At 34.4% G+C, this 23,160-nt stretch overlaps 2 protein-coding genes across 2 annotated transcripts; one reads left to right on the top strand and one right to left on the bottom strand.

The window, feature by feature from the left end:
- Positions 1-2,441: 2,441 nt before the first annotated feature.
- LOC145597323 (uncharacterized) lies at positions 2,442-5,979 on the top strand. Its single transcript, XM_081653459.1, has 2 exons — positions 2,442-4,286; positions 4,398-5,979. The coding sequence occupies exons 1-2, from the start codon at positions 3,094-3,096 to the stop codon at positions 5,860-5,862; spliced, it is 2,658 nt and encodes an 885-aa protein (XP_081509585.1). The 5' UTR covers positions 2,442-3,093; the 3' UTR covers positions 5,863-5,979.
- Positions 5,980-6,371: 392 nt separating this feature from the next.
- Positions 6,372-9,382, bottom strand: LOC145597324 (putative aminotransferase ACS10). Its single transcript, XM_081653460.1, has 4 exons — positions 8,697-9,382; positions 8,331-8,486; positions 7,445-7,605; positions 6,372-7,342 (listed from the first exon to the last, which is right to left on the bottom strand). The coding sequence occupies exons 1-4, from the start codon at positions 9,165-9,167 to the stop codon at positions 6,487-6,489; spliced, it is 1,644 nt and encodes a 547-aa protein (XP_081509586.1). The 5' UTR covers positions 9,168-9,382; the 3' UTR covers positions 6,372-6,486.
- Between the last annotated feature and the right edge of the window lie 13,778 nt (positions 9,383-23,160).

Genomic DNA, 23,160 nt, shown 5'->3' with positions numbered 1-23,160 from the left:
GTCACTTGAGGTAAATGGGATTCATAAACTCAATTCTAAATTATGTGTATCACCTCAAAACTTATTAACCCAACTAAATAGCTTTGCTCTTACTTCAGACGTACGTAATATTGTATTTATTATTACGCGTAAGCCTTAACTCATAATCGTCAAAACAGCAATACGTTAGTTTTCAAGATGACCTACACAATTTATGTCATAGTCGTACAGTAACGAAGAAACTTCCTGGCTTTATAAGTTTATAGCAAAACTGAAAATAATTAAAAAGGAAATAGAACGAGCATATAATAAAATAAATTGAGAAATGATTAGGGTATGTGAAATCAGAATCATCCAAACCAAGTCAGCGACAAATACAAGCATAAAATCTCACTCTTTTAAAAATGATTAAATTAATCAAAGTCAGTTGAGCACATTTTAGGTGATTAGGAAGATACCCTTGTTGAATTAGAGTGGATCTGAGGAAGAACATTGACTGACTTTTATTTTTCCTTAAAAATATTTATTGATAAAATTCATTACATGTCCTCTTAGATGGTCCTAAAACAAAATTGATATAACTAAGCTAAGAGTAATAATTACAATAAACATAAATGAAGATAATTATTAATGAAAGTTTTTTTTTAAAAAAAAAAATTAATGAAAGTTTTTCATTAATTTTTGTGTTGTACTCCGTATTTATAGATAATTTTGGACAAAAAGAATGTCATTTAGTTTAATAATGATTATAGATAGAACTATAGAAGCTAAGATTAAGAGACTTGTATATATTGAGTAATCAATACGTACTACAATAAAAATTTGGTTTATTGATTGAAGTTAACTAAGCTTCAATTGTACTTTTTATATACGAACTCTGTAGTATATAAATATTTGATAAAGAATTGTGATAATGATTTTTATTGTACATGTATTTGATTAACAGTAAAATCAATAGAATCTAAAAGTCCTATGTGTTAGAAATGGACTAATCAATTCAAGTAATTCTATTATTTAGGGTCTGTTCATATTTACTTAATTTCAGTTCAGTTCAACTCCAATAAGTTCAATTTAGTTAAGTTCAGCTCCAATCAGTTCAGTTCAGCTCCTAATTTCCCTTTCTTATAAAATATTCATTTCAGCTCAATTCAGTTCAGTTCAGTTCAGCTCCAATCAGTTCAGTTCAGCTCCAATCAATTCAGTTTAGTTCAGCTCAGCTCAGTTCAGTAAATGTGAACAGGCCCTTAGTTTAATAAACTATTGAGAAAACTTTGCCTAACTAGTAAGGATTGTTAGGTCTAATATTGATCTAAAAAACTTACTAGTATCAGGCATAGATTTTTTTTTTTTTTTTTTTTTTTTTTTTGAAAATTTCTTGACATGCATTTTAATAAAACGCCAAGTGTATGCAAGCACCACTTTTTCTTCCCTCTTGGCAAATATAATGGTTTATATTGTAGTTATTTAAATTTTCCTGAGGACGTGAGTGTTAAATATATTGTAGATATATTATGTGATTGTATATTAGTTAAGTGTATTTATCCTTCCCTATTTTATAGCCTACAGTTATGTAAACACTGATGTATATATTGCTATCGAATGAATGGGAAAAGGTAACCAAAATATTCTTTCATGGTATCAGTGTCTAGGGTTTCTTTGCTTCCGCTGCCCTAGTCTTCGTCTTCCTGTCCACGCCCTCTCTTCCTCTTCTTTTCATTCTTCTCTTTCTCTTCCCCTGCTATGGCAGAGAACAAATCTTCCTATAAAACAACAAAATACAAAGTTTCAAATAAAACAACTATGGGCATGTTTTGATTGACTGAACTGAACTAACTGAATTGAACTTAACTTATTAGAGCTGAAATGAATTGAACTAAACTGAACTGAATATTTTATGAGAGTCGAAATTAAGATAAAAACTAAACTTATTAGAGCTGAACTAAACTTAACTTATTGGAACTGAACTGAACTGAAAATAAGCTGAAGAAAATAGGACCCATGTCTTTGTCTCACCTTTGATAAACCTAGAAATATAATCAAATCTACCATCCTAGAAAAGTAAAAGGAGTAAAAATTAATCAAGAAAATCACTGTTTTTAGATCAAAAGAGCAATTCAACCTAAACAAAAGAGCCATAAAAGTTTTTTTTTTCTCGTTCAAAATACTACAGTACATCCGTTTCATATTATTTGCAACGATTTGACATAAAATAGAGGAAAAATATCTAATCATTGCAAATAATATAAATAATACATCTTCTTCGCTACATTTCACAGTCACAATTTACAAATCTCACAATGAATAAAAGTGGTTGGTGGTGAAGCAGTTAATGTGACAGTGAGTTACCCAGTTCCTATCAAAATATAAATGCGTGTGGCATGGTTGTTGCCAATATTGTTCCCATTTAAATAAATCCTACTCTTATCTTCCTCACTCACTCACTAAAATAACTATGAAAGTGAGCAAAAGCACCAAATTTTACAGCTCGACTCTTTTCTTTCTTTATTATTACTACTGTACTTAATTTTCACAGTAATCTAGAGAGAGAAAGTGACAGAATAAGAGAGAGAAACTGTGGAGGGCACGTGGGCATTCATCAGCTTGTGGCCACCATTGTTGTATTTCTGAGCTTTTTATGCTTCACTTCACTTTCCAGCCATTTCTCACACAAATCCCATTTTTTGTTATTAATAAAGCTCCAATCTTTTTTGTTATTACCCTAATTTAAGTTCAATCTTTGCAGACGAACCTAGTAGATAAATTCTTGGTTCATGTAACCGACCCGATTCGACCCCACTAAACAAAATTAAGCCTAATACCCAATTTGTGTATCTCATTAATGTACCCACTCAGGTACACATTAATGTGAAGTTGCTGTTGTTGCTGTTAATTACTTATGATATTAGGACCACCTTCAAATTGACTAGTAAATACCCTTTTCTTTATTGAAAGAAAGAATGTCAGTATTTGTTATGTTGCTATTATATGGTTGTCATATTTGTCTTGCTCTTTCTTTTTGCAGATTCCTAATATCCCAGAAATTTAATTATTTTTTTCTAGGTTAATTTGATGATTAGCTAGTATAATGTGGATTAGAGGAGCTGGGTTTTGTGTATGTTTAGCATTGTGAGCATGAGAAAATTCCAGAAGCAGAAATTTAAACCTGTTCTTGTGTTACTGTTTTTCTTGTTTCTGGAATTTGTTTTTGTTTGCCCAGCTACTGAGAAAGAGAAGCAGATTTTGCTGCAGTTTAAGGGCAATGTGTCAATTGACCCACTTAATGTGTTAAGTTCTTGGGTTGCTGCGGCCGATCCGTGCAGAAATTATACTGGTATTGTTTGTGATGCTAACCAAAATGTTGCTAGAATTGTATTGTGGAATACTAGCCTTTCTGGGGTTTTGGCACCTGCATTATCTGGGTTGCCATCGCTTCGGTCAATCACTTTGTTTGGCAACAAGTTTACTGGGAATATCCCGGAAGAATATGGAAGTATTAAGTCATTGTGGAAGTTGAATTTGAGTTCCAATGCTCTATCTGGGCCAATCCCAGAATTTATTGGGAAATTGGAGAATATGAGGTTTTTGGATTTGTCTAAAAATGGGTTTTCAGGGGAAATTCCACCCAATTTGTTTGCAAATTGTGAGAAAATGAAGTTTATTTCTTTATCTAGCAACAATCTCACTGGTTCAATTCCTGAATCTGTGATCAATTGCACAAGTCTTTTGGGTTTGGATGTTTCTTACAATGTTCTTGGTGGTAGTGTATCTTCTCGTATTTGCAAGTTGCCTAGTTTGTCTTTCTTGTCATTGAGGAGAAATTTGTTTGCTGGGAGTGTTAAAGGGAAGCTAACAGGATGCAACAGCTTAGAGTTTTTGGATCTAAGTAGCAATATGTTCAATGGGGAGGCGCCTTTTGATCGTTTAGGATTGGTGAATATGACTTATTTCAATGTTTCTCATAATGGATTCCAAGGGCAAATTCCGAATACAATTACATGCAGCCAAAGGATGAGGTATTTTGATGCTTCATGGAACAATTTGGGTGGGGTGATTCCTTTATGGATCACTAGCTGTGCAAATCTTAAAAATTTGGACTTGGAGAGCAATAGGCTAACTGGGAATATCCCAAAGGGTATTGGGACTTTGAAGACCCTTTCAAGCTTAAGGTTGGGGAATAACTCGATAGACGGGACAATCCCTGGAGAGATTGGAGATATTGAGCTATTGCAAGTTCTCAATTTACACAACCTCAATCTTCATGGTCCAATTCCTGATGAACTGGCTCGTTGTCGATTTCTCCTTGAGCTGTGAGTCGCCTTATTACAAGTATTCACAACTGCTTTATCGTTTTAACTTAAGCTTTGTTTTGATTTGAACATGAAAGTTTAAACATATTCTATGATGTTTTGCTCCTGCAGGGATGTTTCTGGCAATGTATTAGAAGGTGAAATACCTCAAACCATATATAACATGACATACCTTTTAATTCTCGACCTTCATAGGAACAAACTCAGGGGTAACATCCCGACAAATATTGGAGACCTCTCAGGGATAAAGTATCTTGATCTTTCGGAAAATTTACTATCTGGATCAATCCCTACTTCACTAGGGAATTTAGGAAAGCTAACCCATTTTAATGTTTCATATAATTCTCTCTCTGGGGAAATACCTCAACTTTTGACCATCACAAACTTCGGGTATACATCATTTTTTCATAACCCTCGGCTATGTGGCCATCCTCTGGACAGCTGCTCAGGGGCAATGTCTAAAAGGGCAAAGGCACTAACAGTTTCTGCCATTGTTGCAATTGTTGCTGCTGCTCTTATTCTTTTTGGGGTTTGCATAGTTACCATATTAAATAAAGGGGCACGCAAGAGTAGGGAAGAAGTGGAGACCATGGTCTTAGAAAGCACTCCTCTGGCTTCCACTGAAACAAATATCATCATTGGGAAGTTAGTTTTGTTCAGCAAAAGTTTGCCGTCCAAATATGAAGATTGGGAAGCTGGTACCCGAGCTTTGCTTGACAAAGAGCGTCTTGTTGGTGGAGGGTCCCTAGGTACAGTCTACAGGACCAGTTTTGAAGGTGGGATCTCGATAGCTGTGAAGAAGCTCGAGACTTTGGGAAGGATCAAAAGTCAAGATGAATTTGAGCAAGAAATTGGTAAATTAGGAAATATTCAGCATCCTAATTTGGCAACATTTCAAGGTTATTACTGGTCTTCAACAATGCAGCTGATTCTTTCAGAGTTTATAACTAATGGTAACCTGTACGAAAATCTGCATGGCATAAACCTTGCTAGCTCCAGTAGTCGTGGTGGTTATAGCGAATTGTATTGGGGACGAAGATTTCAGATTGCCCTGGGAACTGCTAGAGCACTCGCTTATCTTCATCATGATTGTAGACCCCCAATTCTTCATCTTAACATAAAGTCCACAAATATTCTCTTGGATGAAAATTACGAGCCCAGGTTATCTGATTATGGGTTGTCAAAGCTGCTTCCTATGTTTGATAATTATGGCCTGACAAAGTATCACAATGCAGTTGGGTATATTGCTCCTGAGTTAGCTCAAACTTCAAAAGGAAGTGACAAGTGTGATGTATATAGCTATGGGGTTGTGTTGCTGGAGCTGGTCACAGGGAGGAAGCCTGTGGAGAGCCCTTCATCAAGCGAGATTGTTGTTTTGTGCGATTATGTAAGAGAACTGTTGGAGAGAGGATCAGCATCCGATTGCTTTGACAGAAGGTTGAGGAATTTTGCTGAAGATGAGCTGATTCAAGTTATGAAACTGGGGCTTTATTGTACTTCTCAGGTTCCTTCCAAGAGACCTAGTATGGCTGAAGTTGTCCAATTCCTTGAGTCAATTAGGAATCACAATACTTGAAATTGAAAAAGGGTGGTTTTTTTTTTTTTTTTTTTTTTTTTTTTTTTTTTTTTTTTTTTTTAATTTGGGATCTTTTGTGTATGTTCATTGTGCAGTGAAGCAATGTAGTTTAGCGGAGAGGGAAGTTGAGATACTTTCCGAAGGAACAGGTAGGGCGTCAGGGGAAACAGCAGTGATTCTTTTGTATTCTTTTTCTTTGTTTTCAATCTCTCCCATTGTTGTACACACCCTATATTCTGAAATAAATTCATTGATTTTTTGTATATCCCATACAATCCGTTTGCCTCTGCTCGAATTTAAAATCTGGCCTCTGTTCGAATATAAAATTTGACCATGAAAGCATTAGTTACAGCATTATCTAACTCAGAAGGCACCATCAGGTCAGAGAACCACCATCTCAGACATCACACATGCCGGACTTCTTTCATTTTCGGTACTGAAGTAATCTTTCAGAATTATTTTCTTTCATCTACAACAGATATCCAGATGCCAGTACTAGGAAGTAGGAATTAAACAAACTAATCTGCAACTGCAATTTCATTTTCTTTTCAGGAGCTTATCCTAACAATATAATTTCTTTTTGAACTAGACTATACACTTAAAATATAATAAATGAATAGCAATTTAACTACGAGATTTACAAGTTTCCATGATTCTTTGTATTCTGCCCATAACTACAGGAATATCCTTTTCGCCTAAAGTTGCAAAGCAGCATTGAAACCATCCAGGCTCTATGCAATGGCATGAAGATCCAGGAATTACGTTGATCTTGGCTACATTCAACAACTTATCCCAAAGCTCAAGTTCTCCTTTCTCACTGTAAGACCGAATTAATCCACTCATATCAGCCCAACAACAGAAACCTCCGCTGCTTTTTGTGGATTCAATGCCCAATTCTTTCAGCCCTGACACAAATTTCATACATAATCTCTGTAGTCTCTCTCTATTAGTCTGTATCAATGTCTGGATGAATCTTGTATCAGAAAGCATTGAGAATAGCAATCGTTGGATTATAGATGATAATGGAGAAAACCGCACCATTTTTGTGGCAGCAGCCAAAAGGTTTTGATTAAAAGAATAAATTACTCCTGCTCTAAAACTGTAAAGAGAAAGATCTTCTGATAGACTGTAGACTACATGAACCCTGTTGCGCTCAAGATCTTCTGATTCGATCATTTCAGCCATGCTGATGAATTCTTCTCCGCCATGAGTAGACCCCACAAAAATTTCATTGGATATTATGTGGATGTTTTTCTCTGTAGCAAAATCTATAAGATTATAGAGTGCTTCTCTGCCAAGCAGATTGCCAACAGAATTTGAAGGATTTGAAATGATCACCCCACGAACTTTCATACCACGCTTCTTTGCCTGGTGGAAAGCACGATCAAGGGCTGTAATGCTTGGATTGAAATTGTCAGCACTGCGGCAAGGAACAGGAATAATCTCAACCCCAGTTCGCCATTTTATATCCCTGTCAAACCTGCAGGCATTTCAGTCAAATTTCTCTGAAATTTCGACATGCACAAACTTGAAGAAAAAAGAGGGTTTGGAGTACTGACTACTGAGAAGGAAAGCATAATACCCAGGATAGTATGGGGAAGGAACAAGAAATGCATTTCCAGGATCTGCCAAGCAGAAGCAAAGGATCTCAATCGCTGAGGCTGCACCGGCTGTCAAGACTATTTGGGACGGATTAAAATGAACCCTTCTTTCTGTGATTTCAGACATGAATCCAGCTATTGCCTGTTATGATATATTAACTCACAAGTAAGCAATGTAAGCTTAAGAGAACTGTAATTCAAAGCATGCTGAGCAGTAGTGTCAGTGGTTCATGTCAAACATGTTTTGCTCCAAAAGTAGGCTGATTTCATTGCTAGTTCAATTGCAAGAGAGTTAGATATCTAGAACTGGTGAGCTATATAAGTAACACCTTTCCCAGTGAAGATTAAGGTTGCCAAAAGGCCACTCATTCAATTCGATGTCTAGTAGTAGTGTGCATGATATATCTGGAACAATGCCCAATAGCATAATGCACCAATTGGCAAAGATGAAAATTTTGAATACATATGCAGTAATTTGATTAACACAGACTTTTTGAGAAATGTTCTAATCACTACCATACAAACACAATCTGCTAACTTCTTCGAAATGCATATAGCGCTATGGGATCCCGAACAATAATCTGAATAGTGTCTTGGAATTTCGTATTTAGGGGTGAAATCTGCGTAGTCTCAGTTCTTAGACCCATTAGGCATTAGCAATTCATAATTGTGATTAGGATAATGACTAAGTGAAGGAAATAGAACCATGAAAACAAAATCAGAAAAAGCTCAGCAAAAAAATTCTTTTTTAACTATAATTGGCATAATATTGTAATCAATCATAAGCAAATGCAGATTGTCCTTTTTTAAGAAGCTGAAAAGTTAGAAATCATTTCATAAACTAGGTTGAAAACTAGTAAAGTATACCATTTTTAATTTCATGATTCCATCAAAAGGTTGGTCTGTTGCAGTCCCACTTATACTCATTTCTTCTGCTCCACCGCAGTACTCATTTTTTGTACTTAAAATTATTGAATTCCCCCCATTTTCCACCATCCATTCTCTCACCAAATCTACACATACCTGCAACATTATAATAAAACATCATAATTAATCTCCATTAACTCAAAAACACTTTCCGCGTGCACCTATAAACTATGTACGATCCAAATGAGCAAAATAATAGCCTTGACATACCAAACTTAAATCAAACAACTAATCGCATTGTTATGACATAAATGTATTTAATGCTTATACACGCGTATCATAACCATAAATAAAATATTAACCCACATGATTTTCGGGCAAGCCAAGCTGAATAACACCATCAGGATTACCCAACTGATCAAACGGGTCATCATCAACCCGACTCAACCCAACAAAATACGGCGAACTGTCAACCGATTTAACCGCTCTTGATGATAAATGGGCCGGGCCAGCCGGGCTTCTAGGAGAAAGAAGAGACCGCGACAGAGACCTCTCCAACCCCGGCGCCGGAGGCACAATCTCCGGCGACGGAGAATTATTATCAGTATCATCACTAGTAGCATCTTTGTTATCAGAACGATTTCTACGAAGATAAAGCTGAAGAAAGTAAAACAGAGCACAAGGTATAACAGAGCCAAAGAAGAGACCCCCTCTTCCCTGAGCAACCCCTTGTAAAGGGACGATTATCCTCATCGCTGTACCTCCGCCGGAGCCGGCGGGTTTTCCGGCGGGTTTGGGTTTTCCGGTGGGTTCGTCGGCGGCGGAGAAAAGGGTCATAGTTTATAGTGATGATGAGGAGGAGGAGAAATCATGGTATTCTGTGGTGGGTTGAGAGTTAGCGTGAGAGAGGAGAGAGAAAAAGAGGGAGGAATTTTTGGATTGTTTGTACAAGTACGTGTGTAAGCAAAATATTTGAGTAAAGTTTGTGTGTATTTATGAATTGAATCATTATTTTAGGAGTGTATTGTGTTTTGTGTATGTACTTGTCTTGGATTGCGGGGGGTGAAAGGAGGATGTGCTTATTTGGACGAATTATGAGGAGAGAGAAAATTAGGGAGTATTTTTTTGAGTGTCAAGATGCAAGATCCAATTCTTAGGGATATTTTGGATGTGACGAGCATTGTTATGTGACCTAGGTATGTCATAGGTGGTTAAGAACTTAAGACTGGGAAATGATTTTAGCACACCCCTAATTGATTTTGGCACACCCTTATGTAAGAGCACAGTTTTCTATGCTCTTCTCACATAGGGGTGTGCCAAAATCAATAAAGGGTGTGCCAAAATCAATTCCCCTTAAGACTATGTGTTATTGAGTTTCTGGCATAACAGAGCAGAAGCAGAGCCGAGCAGGTGTCAACAGGATAGAGGATATTTCAACGAGCGAAGTAGAGCAAAGTACAGCTCAACAGAATAGAGCAAATTTCAATAGAGCAACTCTAAAGAATAGGGCCTTAGTCTAGTCCAAACCAGTTGGTTTGGACTCGGACTTAAGTTAGTAATGGTCGAATATGTGCACGGGTTCTATTTGGATTTGTATCAGGGCCTATTCTCTTCAGCTTAATTTCTGTTCAGTTTAGTTCAGTTCAATTCAACTCCAATTAGTTTAATTCTGTTTAGTTCAACTCCAATTAGTTCAGTTCAGTTCAGTTTCATTCGGCTCTTAATTTCCTTTGCTCATAAACAATTCATTTCAGCTCTATTCAGTTTAGTTCAGTTCTGCAAATCAGATGAGGCCCTCAATGGTTTGTATCATGCATGAGACTTATTATTATGTACCATCAACTGGTCTAGACTTGGACTTAGCTTAGGTTGGTAATGGTTGAATATGTGCACGGTTCTATTTGGGTTTGTCTTAGCTGTTGATCATTATAAAAGTTTTAAATGCCTAATAATAATGAAGGATATATAAGGAAAGATCGGAAATAACTCAATTAAAAGTACAAAGTATAAAGTAGTAATCTTATGCATATATTTCATACAATATTTCTATATACTTCGGAATTGAGTTTATAAAGTATAGGAAATAATACATGAAGTATAAGATTTAAGACCTGCAATTAGGCAAATTAACAAATTTCTACATTATTGTCTTTTATGGCTCTACAAACGAATAAAATATTGTAAAATATACAGTAGATAGAGTAGTTTCCATGCCTTATAAATGGCTTTGCTACATACCATTTTAGGAATTGGGCTAAATGCCTAAATCTTAAGTTCATCAATAAATCCAAGTTTGCAATAAGTTAGATATAGTTTAGCTTCAAGAGCTTCCCACATTATTAGGTAAACTTAAGGATGCATTATTATTCGATCCATCTGATTTTCATGACTGAAATTCCTAATGTGATACAAAATTTCATTATACTTCGTACCTTATACGGAGTATGATGTAATGAAAACAATATTTATATTTCAGGCTATCTATTAGTAATGAAAATTCACGGCTCTTGTATATTTAGTCATCTAAGGAATCAATCCTTTTATTGGTATCATATGTCATCAGAGTTTTATTTGCAAGGAACATGTCATATTCATAACAGGAAGAAGATAACACACATAATCACACTCGCTCTATCATGAAATCACCTACTTGTATTAAACAAGAAACAAATTTATTATCATGTCGTTGTCTTTTAAAGTGTATGTATGTAGCCAAATTGTGTTAAATTTCTATGAATATGAGGGTAATGAACTAATAATTATAATTAATTATATTTTATTTCTTGTCATCTAAGAGCTAACACAAATTCACCGCCTTCATGCGGGTTACTTCATGTCTTTATTAGTGTTTTATGGTTTAGTTACTTGCTCAATCAGTGTTACAAGGATTACTTTATTAATGTTATAGGGGTTATTTGGCTAATGTTTACTCGATCATCAGTATTACGGGAATTACTCGGTCAGTGTTATATAGGAGTTACTAGTATTTTTATAAGCGGCCACATGGTATGATAAGTCGCACACAAACATGTATTTTTTTTTTTAGATTCTTATATGTAGCCTACTATATTCATAATTTTATTTTTAATTATTGAGAGAAGTCTTTTAAACAATAAAAAAGTTGAAAAAAAAACTAAAATAAAATAATACAGAGTAGCTATACTAATTACTTTTATTTGTCACTGTCGTTGACAACTTATATTGTTGTCCATGCTTGGTATATGCATGTGCACAAACAAAATACTCATTCATTTATAGGTTCCTTCATGTTTGGTTACATAATCATATAAGAACTTAGAAGAGTATCAACAAACTAAATAATTAAAGATAAGAGAAGCCTCAAATCAAAGGCAACTTGGGGGCTCACTAATATTATTAGACAATTGAAGACAAAATTACAACTTTCTTCCTTTTTGGAAGTTTTTCTGTCTCACCACAAAAATCAGCGCAGCCAAATCCAAGAACCAAAGTCTCTCGACCATCCATTAATTCTCCTATTCTCCAAATATAATAATGGGCGCCATTATATAATGCCACAACTATTTTCAAAAAAAATATATATATAAAATGCCACAACTATGCAAGTGTATCGTCACGCTGACACTTATTTAACTCTGTGATATATGTTGATATAATAAAAAAATTTGAACTGAAATTAGGTATTTTTATTATTTATTGTTATTAATATTTTTAAAATCAAAGACTATGAGAGTGTGGGGTAGCTTAAGTGGTTAGAACTCTCGTTCCGAGTTCAGGAGATCAGTTCTTATTTCGGGGTTTTTTGTGATCTCCTTGGATACAAGTCACGCTCTTCGGGCAATGAGACACGGACACCTGCAAAGTGAACGAATATTCCTTTACCGGAATATTTGCCTCCGACGATCAAGTTAGAGATCGGGAAACGAAAATCTAGAGAGAGAAAATAGAGAGAAGTTGGAGCTCTTTAATGCTCTTTTTAAGGTTATGTCACAATCCACCCCCTCCCCCCCATAAATGATTGGGGTATTTATCAGTGGCGTATCCAGGAATTTCGAACCGTGGGTTCGAAATCTTAAAAAAAAAACCGATGATTATATATTAGTTAAATATTCAATACATAAGTTCAAATTTTGCGACTCAATATCTGCATCATCAATAGGAGACAAAATATCTTCTTCTATCGGAGGATTCCTTGAACTAGGTGAAGAACTAGTAGTGGACTTTTGCAAATTCTCGGCATGTTTCCCAAAAGAATTTTTTTTTTTTTTTTAAAACAACCAAAAAGACTCTAAACTCATGGTAAGTTGGTAACAAAAGCTCTACAATCTACAATAATACACAAAATAAACAATATAATAATTGTTATTTTCAATTTTAAAGTCTATACTAGTTACAACATTACTACTTTTATAAATCTACTACTTTTAAAGTATAATTCTATTGCAAAAAACTATACTTCACATGAAACAAAAATTCCAAGTCCCCAATAAACAATTTTTTTTTTTAATGTTACTTTGTCTGAAATCTGAAAAAAAAAAAAAAAAAATGGGGACAGTAAGAATCGAACCTAGGACTTATAAGCATCTCGCTGCTCTAACTTTCAGCTCTAACCAATGCGCCAAACTTACTAAACAAATTATTTACCTCACAAAAACTGTTTTAACCCTGTTTTTTTTTTTTTTTTTTTTTTTTTTGTTTTTTTTAGAAAAAAATAAATAAAACTTATAATTTTTTTCCAAAAAATCTGTGGGTTCAATGAACCCCCCCTAGATCAGCCCATGGTATTTATAGGGGTGGGAGTATGTGCCCCTCTAGGGTTTGTACCCTAAAATTTCGTGACGTGATTGGCTGCGCAATCAGAGAGTGCCACGTGTTACCTGGGGGCGCCGTTTTGCGGCTTTCACTGTCTTTTTCTTGGGATTTGGGCCTTGATGTAATAAGGGCCTTTTCTCTTTGCTGGTTTCAGGTGCTCCTTTATGGCATCTGACACGCGTCATCTTCCCATGGTGACACGTGTCACCCTCTAACTGGGCCACGTGTCACTATGGGATTGGACCACGTTTTTGGGGTTTTTTTTTACCCTAAACAATTCTTATCCCATTCTTATAGCTCTTTAAACACCCAAAAAAAAGTAAGGATTATTAGTGTAAAATTTTATGGACTACCATAAAGCCATTTGTCATAAGGTAATCATTAAATATGTAAATAATATTGCTTTTTATCAAAAAGAAATATACCTTGTATGACAATTGGCTGCTAGATGTTTATACGTTTGTTTATAAGAAAATAACCTTTTAAGAACATTGGTATATTCATTATCATCGTAATATACAAAATTTTATTACTGGTAATAGTAATAATAATAAGGAAAAATGAAAAAGAATACTTTCACCTTTTTCACTTCTACTCAAAACAATCTCACCTTTGAGTAATCAGAAAATAATCTCACATTCGACCTCCGATCCATCTGTATTAAACGATGTTTTTTATCCACAACCTGTTTAACAAGTTAATTTTATCTCTAATTTTTATAATCTCTCCTCTCACCCCCCACCTCTCCAACAACTTTTTCAATGGCAACCCCTCCATAACCACCGCCACCACCCGAAACTCCAATCTCTCCACCCCTAATTCACATCCCTACCCCTCTCACACCTAACCGTACCCCACCAAAAACTCCACATAACCCCCTTGAACAACTCACCTACATGGCCATAGTACCACACCCTCCAAACCCCAGGCCCCAGCCGACCTTGCGAAACCCAGTTGCCCCCGCAAAACACCACCCAACCTCGATAATTCTGCTATGGTCATTCTTAAAACGACCATGACTATTCTTAAATTCTATTGGTTAAAATTTTTTAAAAAGCTTTGTCAAACCTCTTTTTTTTATACTTTAATGCGTTTTCTTTTTTCCAAAAAATAATTTTTGATTTTTCGAAAATCTTAAGATCTTAATTTTGTTTTCATAATTATTTTATTAAAATCACATTTTTTATAAAGTAGAAAATTAAAATTGAATTCAGAAAATTAAAATTGGAATATTGATCTTCAATATTCTTCATCCACGTGGATGAAATTAATCATCAATTCATGACCTTTGTCCCCTTAAACTCACTCACTCATCGACGAAGATTAGGACTTATGTGATTTTATTTATGATTAAAAAACTCTTTATAGTCATAAATGAATAAACAATCAATTTTGTTTTTATTTTTTTTGAAAGAAAACAATCAAATTGTTTGTTGTAGGTAATGTCCTATTAGAATACTTGTGAATCCATACACAAAAGTGAAGCATTTATTTGAATATAGAGGAAGTAATAATTAAGATGATTCCAAGTTCCAACAAGTGCTCACGTAACTATATATATATATATATATATATTGTGATAAATATATCAATAACATTGATCAAGTGCAAAAAGTTATTTATTATTAACTATTAATTGTTAAATATTTGTGAAAAGAAAGGATATGGAAGTAAGTTTCCCTACCTTATAAAAAGTAGGAGATTGCTCTTATGAGTAGTGCACGGACCATTATACCCCTCAAATTGTTTGTTTACCATTTTATCCCCATGTGTAATTAATTTTGCTATTTTTCTTAAGTTCCATCAATTAATCAGAAATTAAATGGAGGAATGGAATAATAAAATTTAGAATGTTCTATATTTAGTGGGGTTTATGGTTTAATTACATGACAACATTAGTCACTAGACAATGAAAGGTTGTTGCTTTATGTGGGAGTTATTTTAAAGTAGCTTAACTAAAGTTTAGAACATTGCACAACTACACAACATCTAACACATTTATCGTTTATATGCAAATAGCTTTGATAAAACATTATACACAAACCGGCATTGAACATAAAGAACATCGATAATAATTCTTCTCAAAGCTAGCCATAACGCGCACATCGCGCGCGTTGGAATCCCTAGGTGAAAAGCAAAAAGTCAATACCACAAAACTAGTAAGGGCTTGTTCGATCTCTTCAAATTATTTTCAGTTCAGTTCAGTTTAGTTTAGTTCAGTTTCAATAAGTTCAGTTCACTTCGATTCAGTTCAGTTCTTAATTTCCTTCTCACATAAAATATTCAGTTCAGTTCAGATCCAATAAGTTCAGTTTAATTCAGTTCAGTTTAGTTCAATCAATCAGATAGGCCATAAGACTAACTATTTACTTTTGATGGATAAGTTAAAAACCATTTACCAAACACATTTTTTCGACTGTTTGACCAAGATGAAAAGACAAAAACCAATGAAAAAATCACCTAAAAGCCATTTGTTAAACACCCCCCAATTGAAACTGTAACACCCTAGAAATTCCTTTCCTTTAAAATACACACTTTACTCTTTGAAAATACGTTTAGGAATATCTAAGACATTACCGCCACCGTGAAAACGGCTAAGGCAACTATCAAAGATACACAGCGGAAGACTTAAAAACCAAAACTATTTAAATGACACAATTCAAAAGCCAAACCAACGAAAGTAAAGTTGAAAATCAACAAAACCAAAGTCAAATAAAATCCACTACAACTTGGAACCATTTAAGGCCCTTATTCAAAACCGAATCAACTAAACTTTTGCGTTAGTCAACAAAATAAATATCATAAAATATTCAATGCATAAAACACATCATATCCTAATGGAAGCTAGCATGATTCTCTCTTCACTCATGCCCCGTCATGAACATGCTTCAATACCTGAAAAGTGTATCTCTACTTGCCCCCACTACTCTCCATTAAAATGGATCATCGTAGGGCCAAGATAAAGACATAGCCAGACACAAACACACACACACAATCAGCAAAGCTGAGTACATAAGAGTAATGAAACAAACTAACATGCTTTCTCCTATCATCACACACTTACCTCATTGCACCTGTTTACAAGCACACACAACATTCAACAAGACACTTTAACTAGACACTAAATAATTCATTTAGCGTTGATTACGCATCGAACGAGTTTCCAACTATACCTCCCCCAAATAAATTGAGGTTAACTGACACGGGAGCTAACCGTGCCAGCGACAAAACCACTCAAAGGTGGCGGAATTCCTACGCATAATAATAAATACAAAGGAATGTACAGCGTCCTGTACTCCATTAGAAGTTATGGTTAAATATAAAACCCCATAACTCCCCCCATTGTTCATACTCAAGGTATATACGTTCCAAGAGTTTTGGTGCGTAATCTCTTTCACTTTACGTTATTTACATGTTATTGGACTTGGTGATGACTCTCAAAGCATAGTAAAATCAATCAAAAATAATAATTCAATCAATCAAACATACCAATTTAATTCTTGAATATTTAGTGACCACATAATATTTAATGTTGAACCCTTTTTTATTTTACCTCAGTGTCAAAGACACCTTAAACGCATAAAGCGCCAAAAATCCTATCCCTCGGTGTTAAAAACACCTTAAGTGCACAAAGGCACCAACATACTATTTATTCCTTGTGTACATAGACACTTATATAGCTTCTTCCTCATGCTTAAAGCATCAATAAAAATTATATGAACCATAATAAAATTCCTTTTCAATATTCCAAACATAATTAAACAATTAGTTTGATTAAACATGCTCTCTATCAAGGCATAAATAAACATGTGATTCATAAATAATATTCCAAACTATAAATTTCCATTCAATAACTCATCACAAGTAAATCATGCTTCTCAATTCAATCACTAATAACATCCAAATCACAAATTTCCATTCCAAACCTAGCATGATACTATTTTTAATTAATCAAACACATTTAGCATGCTACTACATCAACATAACTATGCTAAGTACGCGAACGTACCTTGAATACGATCTTAAAATCGCCACGACTAGTAAAAATTGCTCACTTCGAAGTCTCCTACGCATTAAAATTATAATAGAGCATTAAAATCCACTCTAAACAAATTTCCAGCAATATATACTATTTTAAAACCCCTCATAAATTAATTAGAATAAGCTGAAATTATATTTTAAATACCATAATTAAGTCCCACTTAATGGGTAATTTAAATTTCCTTCAAAAACATAATATTAAGGGTTTTACATAAAATTCCAGCACTTTATTTCTAATTAAAACTTGCTGTAATTTGGTCTTAAAGCACTTAAATTGAAGATCTAAACATTAATACATCATATACTTTCATAATTTCATAAATCAAGAACCTAGGGTTTCAAAAATTAGGGCTTTTTAAATTAAAACCAAAGCTGAAAATTAATTAACATAATTACAACATTCAAACATCAAAATTTAATCCCAAAACTCATAATTTATAATTAGATTTAAGCATAGATTAAATTAAAATAAGAAAGCTAAGTTTTTTTTTTTTTTTTTTTTTTTTTTTTTTTTTTTTTAATAAGTGGTTCGAAAAAGGGAAAAAAAAAGGGGAAGAGAAACGGCAGCCACCACCGGCTGCTGGCGGCGGTGGCTGCCTGCTGCCGGCGGCTTGCGCTGCTGGCAGCGGCGGCCAACAGCTACCGGTGGCTGGCAGCGGTGGTGAGGGGGAAGGCAGCCGAAAAAATATAAGGGGAAGGGGAAAAAGAAAAAGAAAGAAAAATAAGGAGGAGAGAGAGAGAAGTTTACCTTGGGTTTTCTCCACTCTGGGCAAAGTTTGATTTGCCTCATAAGTGGGATATTTGTACCCCTTCTCTACTAACCCTCTTCCCTAAACTTTCCTCTTTTAAGTTTTCCTAATTCCTTCCCTAATAAAACTTATTAAAATTAAACTTTCCTAAAATAAAACCCCAACTTTTGATTTAAATAATTAAATAAACTTTCCTTTTATAATAATATTAATTAAAATACTTTAATTAAAATAATTACAACTATTTAAATGCTTATAAAATACATACTTTAAATAAAATACGTATAAAAATACGGGGTATTACAGAAATAAATCAATTAATGGGTCCCACTTAGGAAAAACTTTTGGCATAATCTATTATCCAAGGGTAAACATAAAACTTTGTCTAAAAATGCTTAAAAACTATAGAACAAAAACCAAAAGGCTAAAATTGACTAGAATTGGTTGTGGGGAAAAAAAAAAAAAAACCATATAATGCATGCATTATTCAATTTAAGTAGCCAAAGATTAATAGAGTATAGCAAGAAAATAAATCACAAAAAATAAAGATTGTTACTGAAAAAGTCTTATAAAAATTGAGAATATTGATGTCATAGCTCTTCTTATGCTACTCCGTAATAAGCAATTTAAAGCATTGGGAAATTGGGAATGAAATTTATCTTAGACCATCTCCAATGGTGAGACTTGAATAAGTTTTTTTAAGAGAGGGAGAGAATTTTTGCAAAGGATACCAATAAGTTAGTATCTAAATGTTTTTAAGAAAGGGAGAGTATTTTTGCAAAGGATACCAATAAGGTGGTATCTAAACTTAGCAACTCCAAAAGAAAGTTGCTAAGTTAGATACTCAACTTTGTGTCTTATTTAACAAAAAGTGTGGGCCCTTATTAATATTATAATATATTTTGTAATTTATCTAAGTTTTTTTTTTTTTGAAAATCTTTTAATATGGATTTGGTGGGCCATAAAATTGAAAGTGGTATTAGTATACTTTAGAGAGTTTCACGGTTTCACCCAGTGGCGGATCCAGCATTTGGAGAATCAGGGTATGAAATTAAGTTTAATAAAAAAAATTACAAAATAAAAAGTAATATGTGGACCGTAATAATTTTTTCTTAACTAAATTACAAAATACAAAGTAATATGTGGAGCGTAATAATAATTTCTTAACTATTGTATTAGTATTTGCGTGTACTATACACCCTATCTTCAACAACAAGCTTATAATTGAGTAACGAAATATCTTTTTAAAAAGAGATTGTCTAAGAAACCTGTTATGGTAATAATAGATCTCTTTGATTAAAAGTACAATTCTACCGGAGAAAATTAAACAATATTACCTAAGAGACCTGTTATTGTAACAACGAGTCTCTTTGTTCAAAAGCAATACTGTGGTTTGTGGAATACATATCACCTAGAAGACCGCCTAAAACAAGTTTTAAAATAGGCGGTCTCTTATAGTTTAGTAAATAAAGGCGCGCTGATTAGGCTGTTGTACGTGGTGGAATACTGATAAGGCTGTTGTGGTGGAATACTGATAACAGCATCTAAGAGACCGCCTATTAGATACAGGCGGTCTCTTTTTGTATCATTTTTTTTTTCGCGAAATGGGGGTACAGTTGTAACTCTATGTACCCCCTAGATCCGCCACTGGTTTCACCATTGGGAAATTAGACTTCACATAAGTTGTTATATTGAGAAGTGGGTTGTATATCACCATTGGAGGTAAAAAACAACTCATTATATATTTCATTACTCAAAGTTGTGTCTCACCAAAGTCACCATTGGAGATGGTCTTAGATTCCATAAAGATCACATGAATGAGGGACATTATGAAGTAGATCAGAGACAATATGGTAAGTGGTGTTGTAGGTTTCACGGATAAAAAGTTTAGGTTTAGTAGAGACTATTATGTTATTATATTGTCAGGTTTATTAATTTGATAAGCAAGATTGTCGGTCCCTTGAATGATGAAGTTCATGGAATATCTATATAACAGACAATTTATTAAGTAGGGGTAAACAGTGATAAAATTTTAGGTTTTAGTATAGACTAACTAGTATATAAGCATGTTATGATTGTAAGGTTTATATAGATGTGCAACCATTAATTAAAATAACAGAATAACTAGAGAAATCATAGAGACAATTTGGTAAGTGGTTCTAGGTTTCAGTGTTTCACTAATAAAAGTTAAAGATCAAATTGAAAACTAATATGTTTTTTTTTTTACTGAGGTTTGAATAGACGGCGTTGGAATAGATCACACGTTAATTTACAATCACCTAAATGATTGGAATAATAGAATAACTTAAGATATATATAGTGACAGTTTGATAAGTGGTAGTTTTTCACTAATAAAAGTTCAGGTGTAAGGGCCTGTTCTCATTGACTGAACTCAGCTGAACTGAACTGAACTGAACTGAACTCAGCTGAACTGAACTGAACTCAGCTGAACTGAACTGAACTGAACTGAACTGAATTGAACTGAACTGAAATGAATATTTTATAAGAGAAGGAAATTAGGAGCTGAACTGAACTGAACTGAACTCAACTGAATTGAGCTGAACTGAACTGAACTGAACTCAGCTGAACTGAACTGAACTGAACTGAATTTCAACGTAAGAGAACAGGCCCTAAGTAGATACTAATATATTCTTAGTTCTTACTGTGAGGTTTATATAGAAAACACTGAAAGAGGTCCCAACTCCCACACTAAGACTTAGCACATGTTACATAACTAAATCAACGGATCACTCGAATAACAAATTTACTATAGAAATAAACCACAATTGCTAATTTTGAGAAAGTTGACAGAGAGACAATTTGATATATGATGCGATAGATTAAAATTTAGGTTTTAACGAGGACTAATTTTATAATTCTTTTGATATAGAATTAATTTAATTGATTAAAATTTTAGGGGTAAGAGAAACTCTAATGGTTGTAGCTAGAGATTTGCTTGCAATTTTAAATAAGTCTTAGCTACTAGCTTGACCATTCGAGCTAGAAAATGCAATTAGCCTGGCCAAGCTAATTTGCTTGAAAAAAAAACTTGCCAAAAAAGAATAAATAAAAAACAAATAAAAAGAAGCTTTTTAAGTAATAGAGGTCATTTAAAAAGCAAGCTAATAGCTAGCAATTGGAGTTTAAAATAGCTACAATGACAATTAGTGTAAAGCTTATGTGGCACGACAAACTAATTTGACAATTATCTTGCGGAGTTGCTCTAAATACACATGGAAAGTTAAAGTTCCTAGGATTTTAAATTCTCTTTTGTTGTTTGGTTGACAAACTCATAAGAAGTACTACCTCCGTTAATTATTACTTGCAACTTTGGAGGTGAACACGGTTCCCAAGTCAAAATTTCATAATTGTTATTAAGGGATATAAGGGTATGTGATTAGGTATGAGAGAGAGAAATTAAAAATGATTAAATAACCACCTAAGCCACCACCAGTCCACCACCACTGACTCACTCCTAAAACCCAGACCTGCCATCACCACCACTGCCACCACCACCCTTCGCTGACATCCCCTATACCCAGATCGGCACGACACCCTCACAAACCCAAACCCACCATCGCCAAACCCCAGATCGAAGCTCACCATCTGCCGACACCCCCTAATTCCAACCTCACCACCACCGCACCCCCTAAACAAAAACCACCCACTCAACCCCAAACCAAAAACCCGGCCCCCAGTCAACCCGAAACCATCCACTGAACCCGAAACCACCGGAAATCAAACTCCCACTCAACCAAAACCACCAAAAATTAAACCACCGTACCCATCCTAGAACCACAAATGCCCTAGCCATTTTGAAACCTCCCCTAAACCCCCTGCTCATCTCGAAACCAGAAATCCCCACTCAACCCGAAACCATCGGAATTCAAACCACCCAGCTCTCAAACCATTAGATCTAAACAACAGGTGGATGAGGCGACGTTGTAGCGGTGTTTAGAGGCGGCGATGTTGTAGGTGGTGGTTAGAAATGGCGGCGGCGACATCGATATTGAAGGTGGTGTTCGAATGAGTTATTGGAAGATGAATCTGATGGTGGAATGATTTGTTGGGTTGGATTTTTGATTGAATAAGTATGGGTAAATTGGAATTGGGTGAGAATAGTTATGTTAAATAAGTGAAATTATTAATTTAATGAGTTGTAATTAAGTTATCTAAGTGTGTTTTTAACATTATTAGTAAGGGTATTTTTGTAATCTTATTTAAAAAAATTTACCAAAAAAGGAAAGAAAATGGAAAATTGCAAGTAATTGGAAGCATCCTAAAATGGCAAAAGTTGCAAGTAATAGTTAACGGAGGTAATATAAATTCTTAGGAATTTCCGTTTTTTTACAAAATGGGGGAAGTTAATTACCTAGGGGGACCTAGGAGCATGTTCTGATTGACTGAACTGAACTGAAAATTTTATGAGAGAAGGAAATTAAGAATTGAAGTGAACTGAACTTATTGGAACGGAATTGAACTGAACTGAACTGAATATTTTATGAGAAAAGGAAATTAAGAACTGAAATGAACAAAACTTATTGGAACTGAACTGAACTGAAAATAATTAGAAGAGAACCGACCCTAAGTAAGTGGAACTTTCTATTGGAATTTCCACATCCTATGGTTAACCAAACACAATTTAGTATTTCTTAGAAATTCTAATTGCATAGGAATATAAACTTTCAAGGAATTTGCAATTCCCACATCCAACCAAACGCAAACCTTAGAATCAAATCCCGTTTATATCTTAGGGTTTCACGTGTACTTGATTTTTAACTTTATGGTTAGATGGTTTCGGACTTTCGGTTCTATTTGTCTTACTTGGACTAACCCCTTCTGATATGCAACTCCCAACGTCTGCCTCTTTGAATAAAAAGACGTAAGCGTATGTGGGTCCCTACCATCTGACAAATCACACAAAATATAACCGTTAGGTACGATCCAGTAATTCTCCCAATACCCAAGGGGTAAAATCGTCATTCCATCCTCCTCTCCCCCCAAAATCCACGGTTCGATACCCAATACCATTGTCACCCTAAACAAAGACAATTTTAATTTCCACTCAATTTTACCATTTTACCCCTCAACACTTCAAATCCGAATCACTATGTTAAGGGCAAAATTAAAAATTCACAAAATTCCAAAAATTAAATTAATTTCGAAATTTCTAAAATTCGGAAATTGTCTCTCTTATTAAATGTTAATTCAAATTTTGGACTCTACTACCCTTTTTTCTCGCAATTTTC

The sequence above is a fragment of the Chenopodium album genome, chromosome 20 (genome assembly GCF_948465745.1).
Source record: "Chenopodium album chromosome 20, dcCheAlbu1.1, whole genome shotgun sequence".
Lineage (NCBI taxonomy): Eukaryota > Viridiplantae > Streptophyta > Magnoliopsida > Caryophyllales > Amaranthaceae > Chenopodium > Chenopodium album.
Note: the sequence above shows the minus strand (reverse complement) of the source record. Positions and strands in the feature narration are given on the sequence as shown.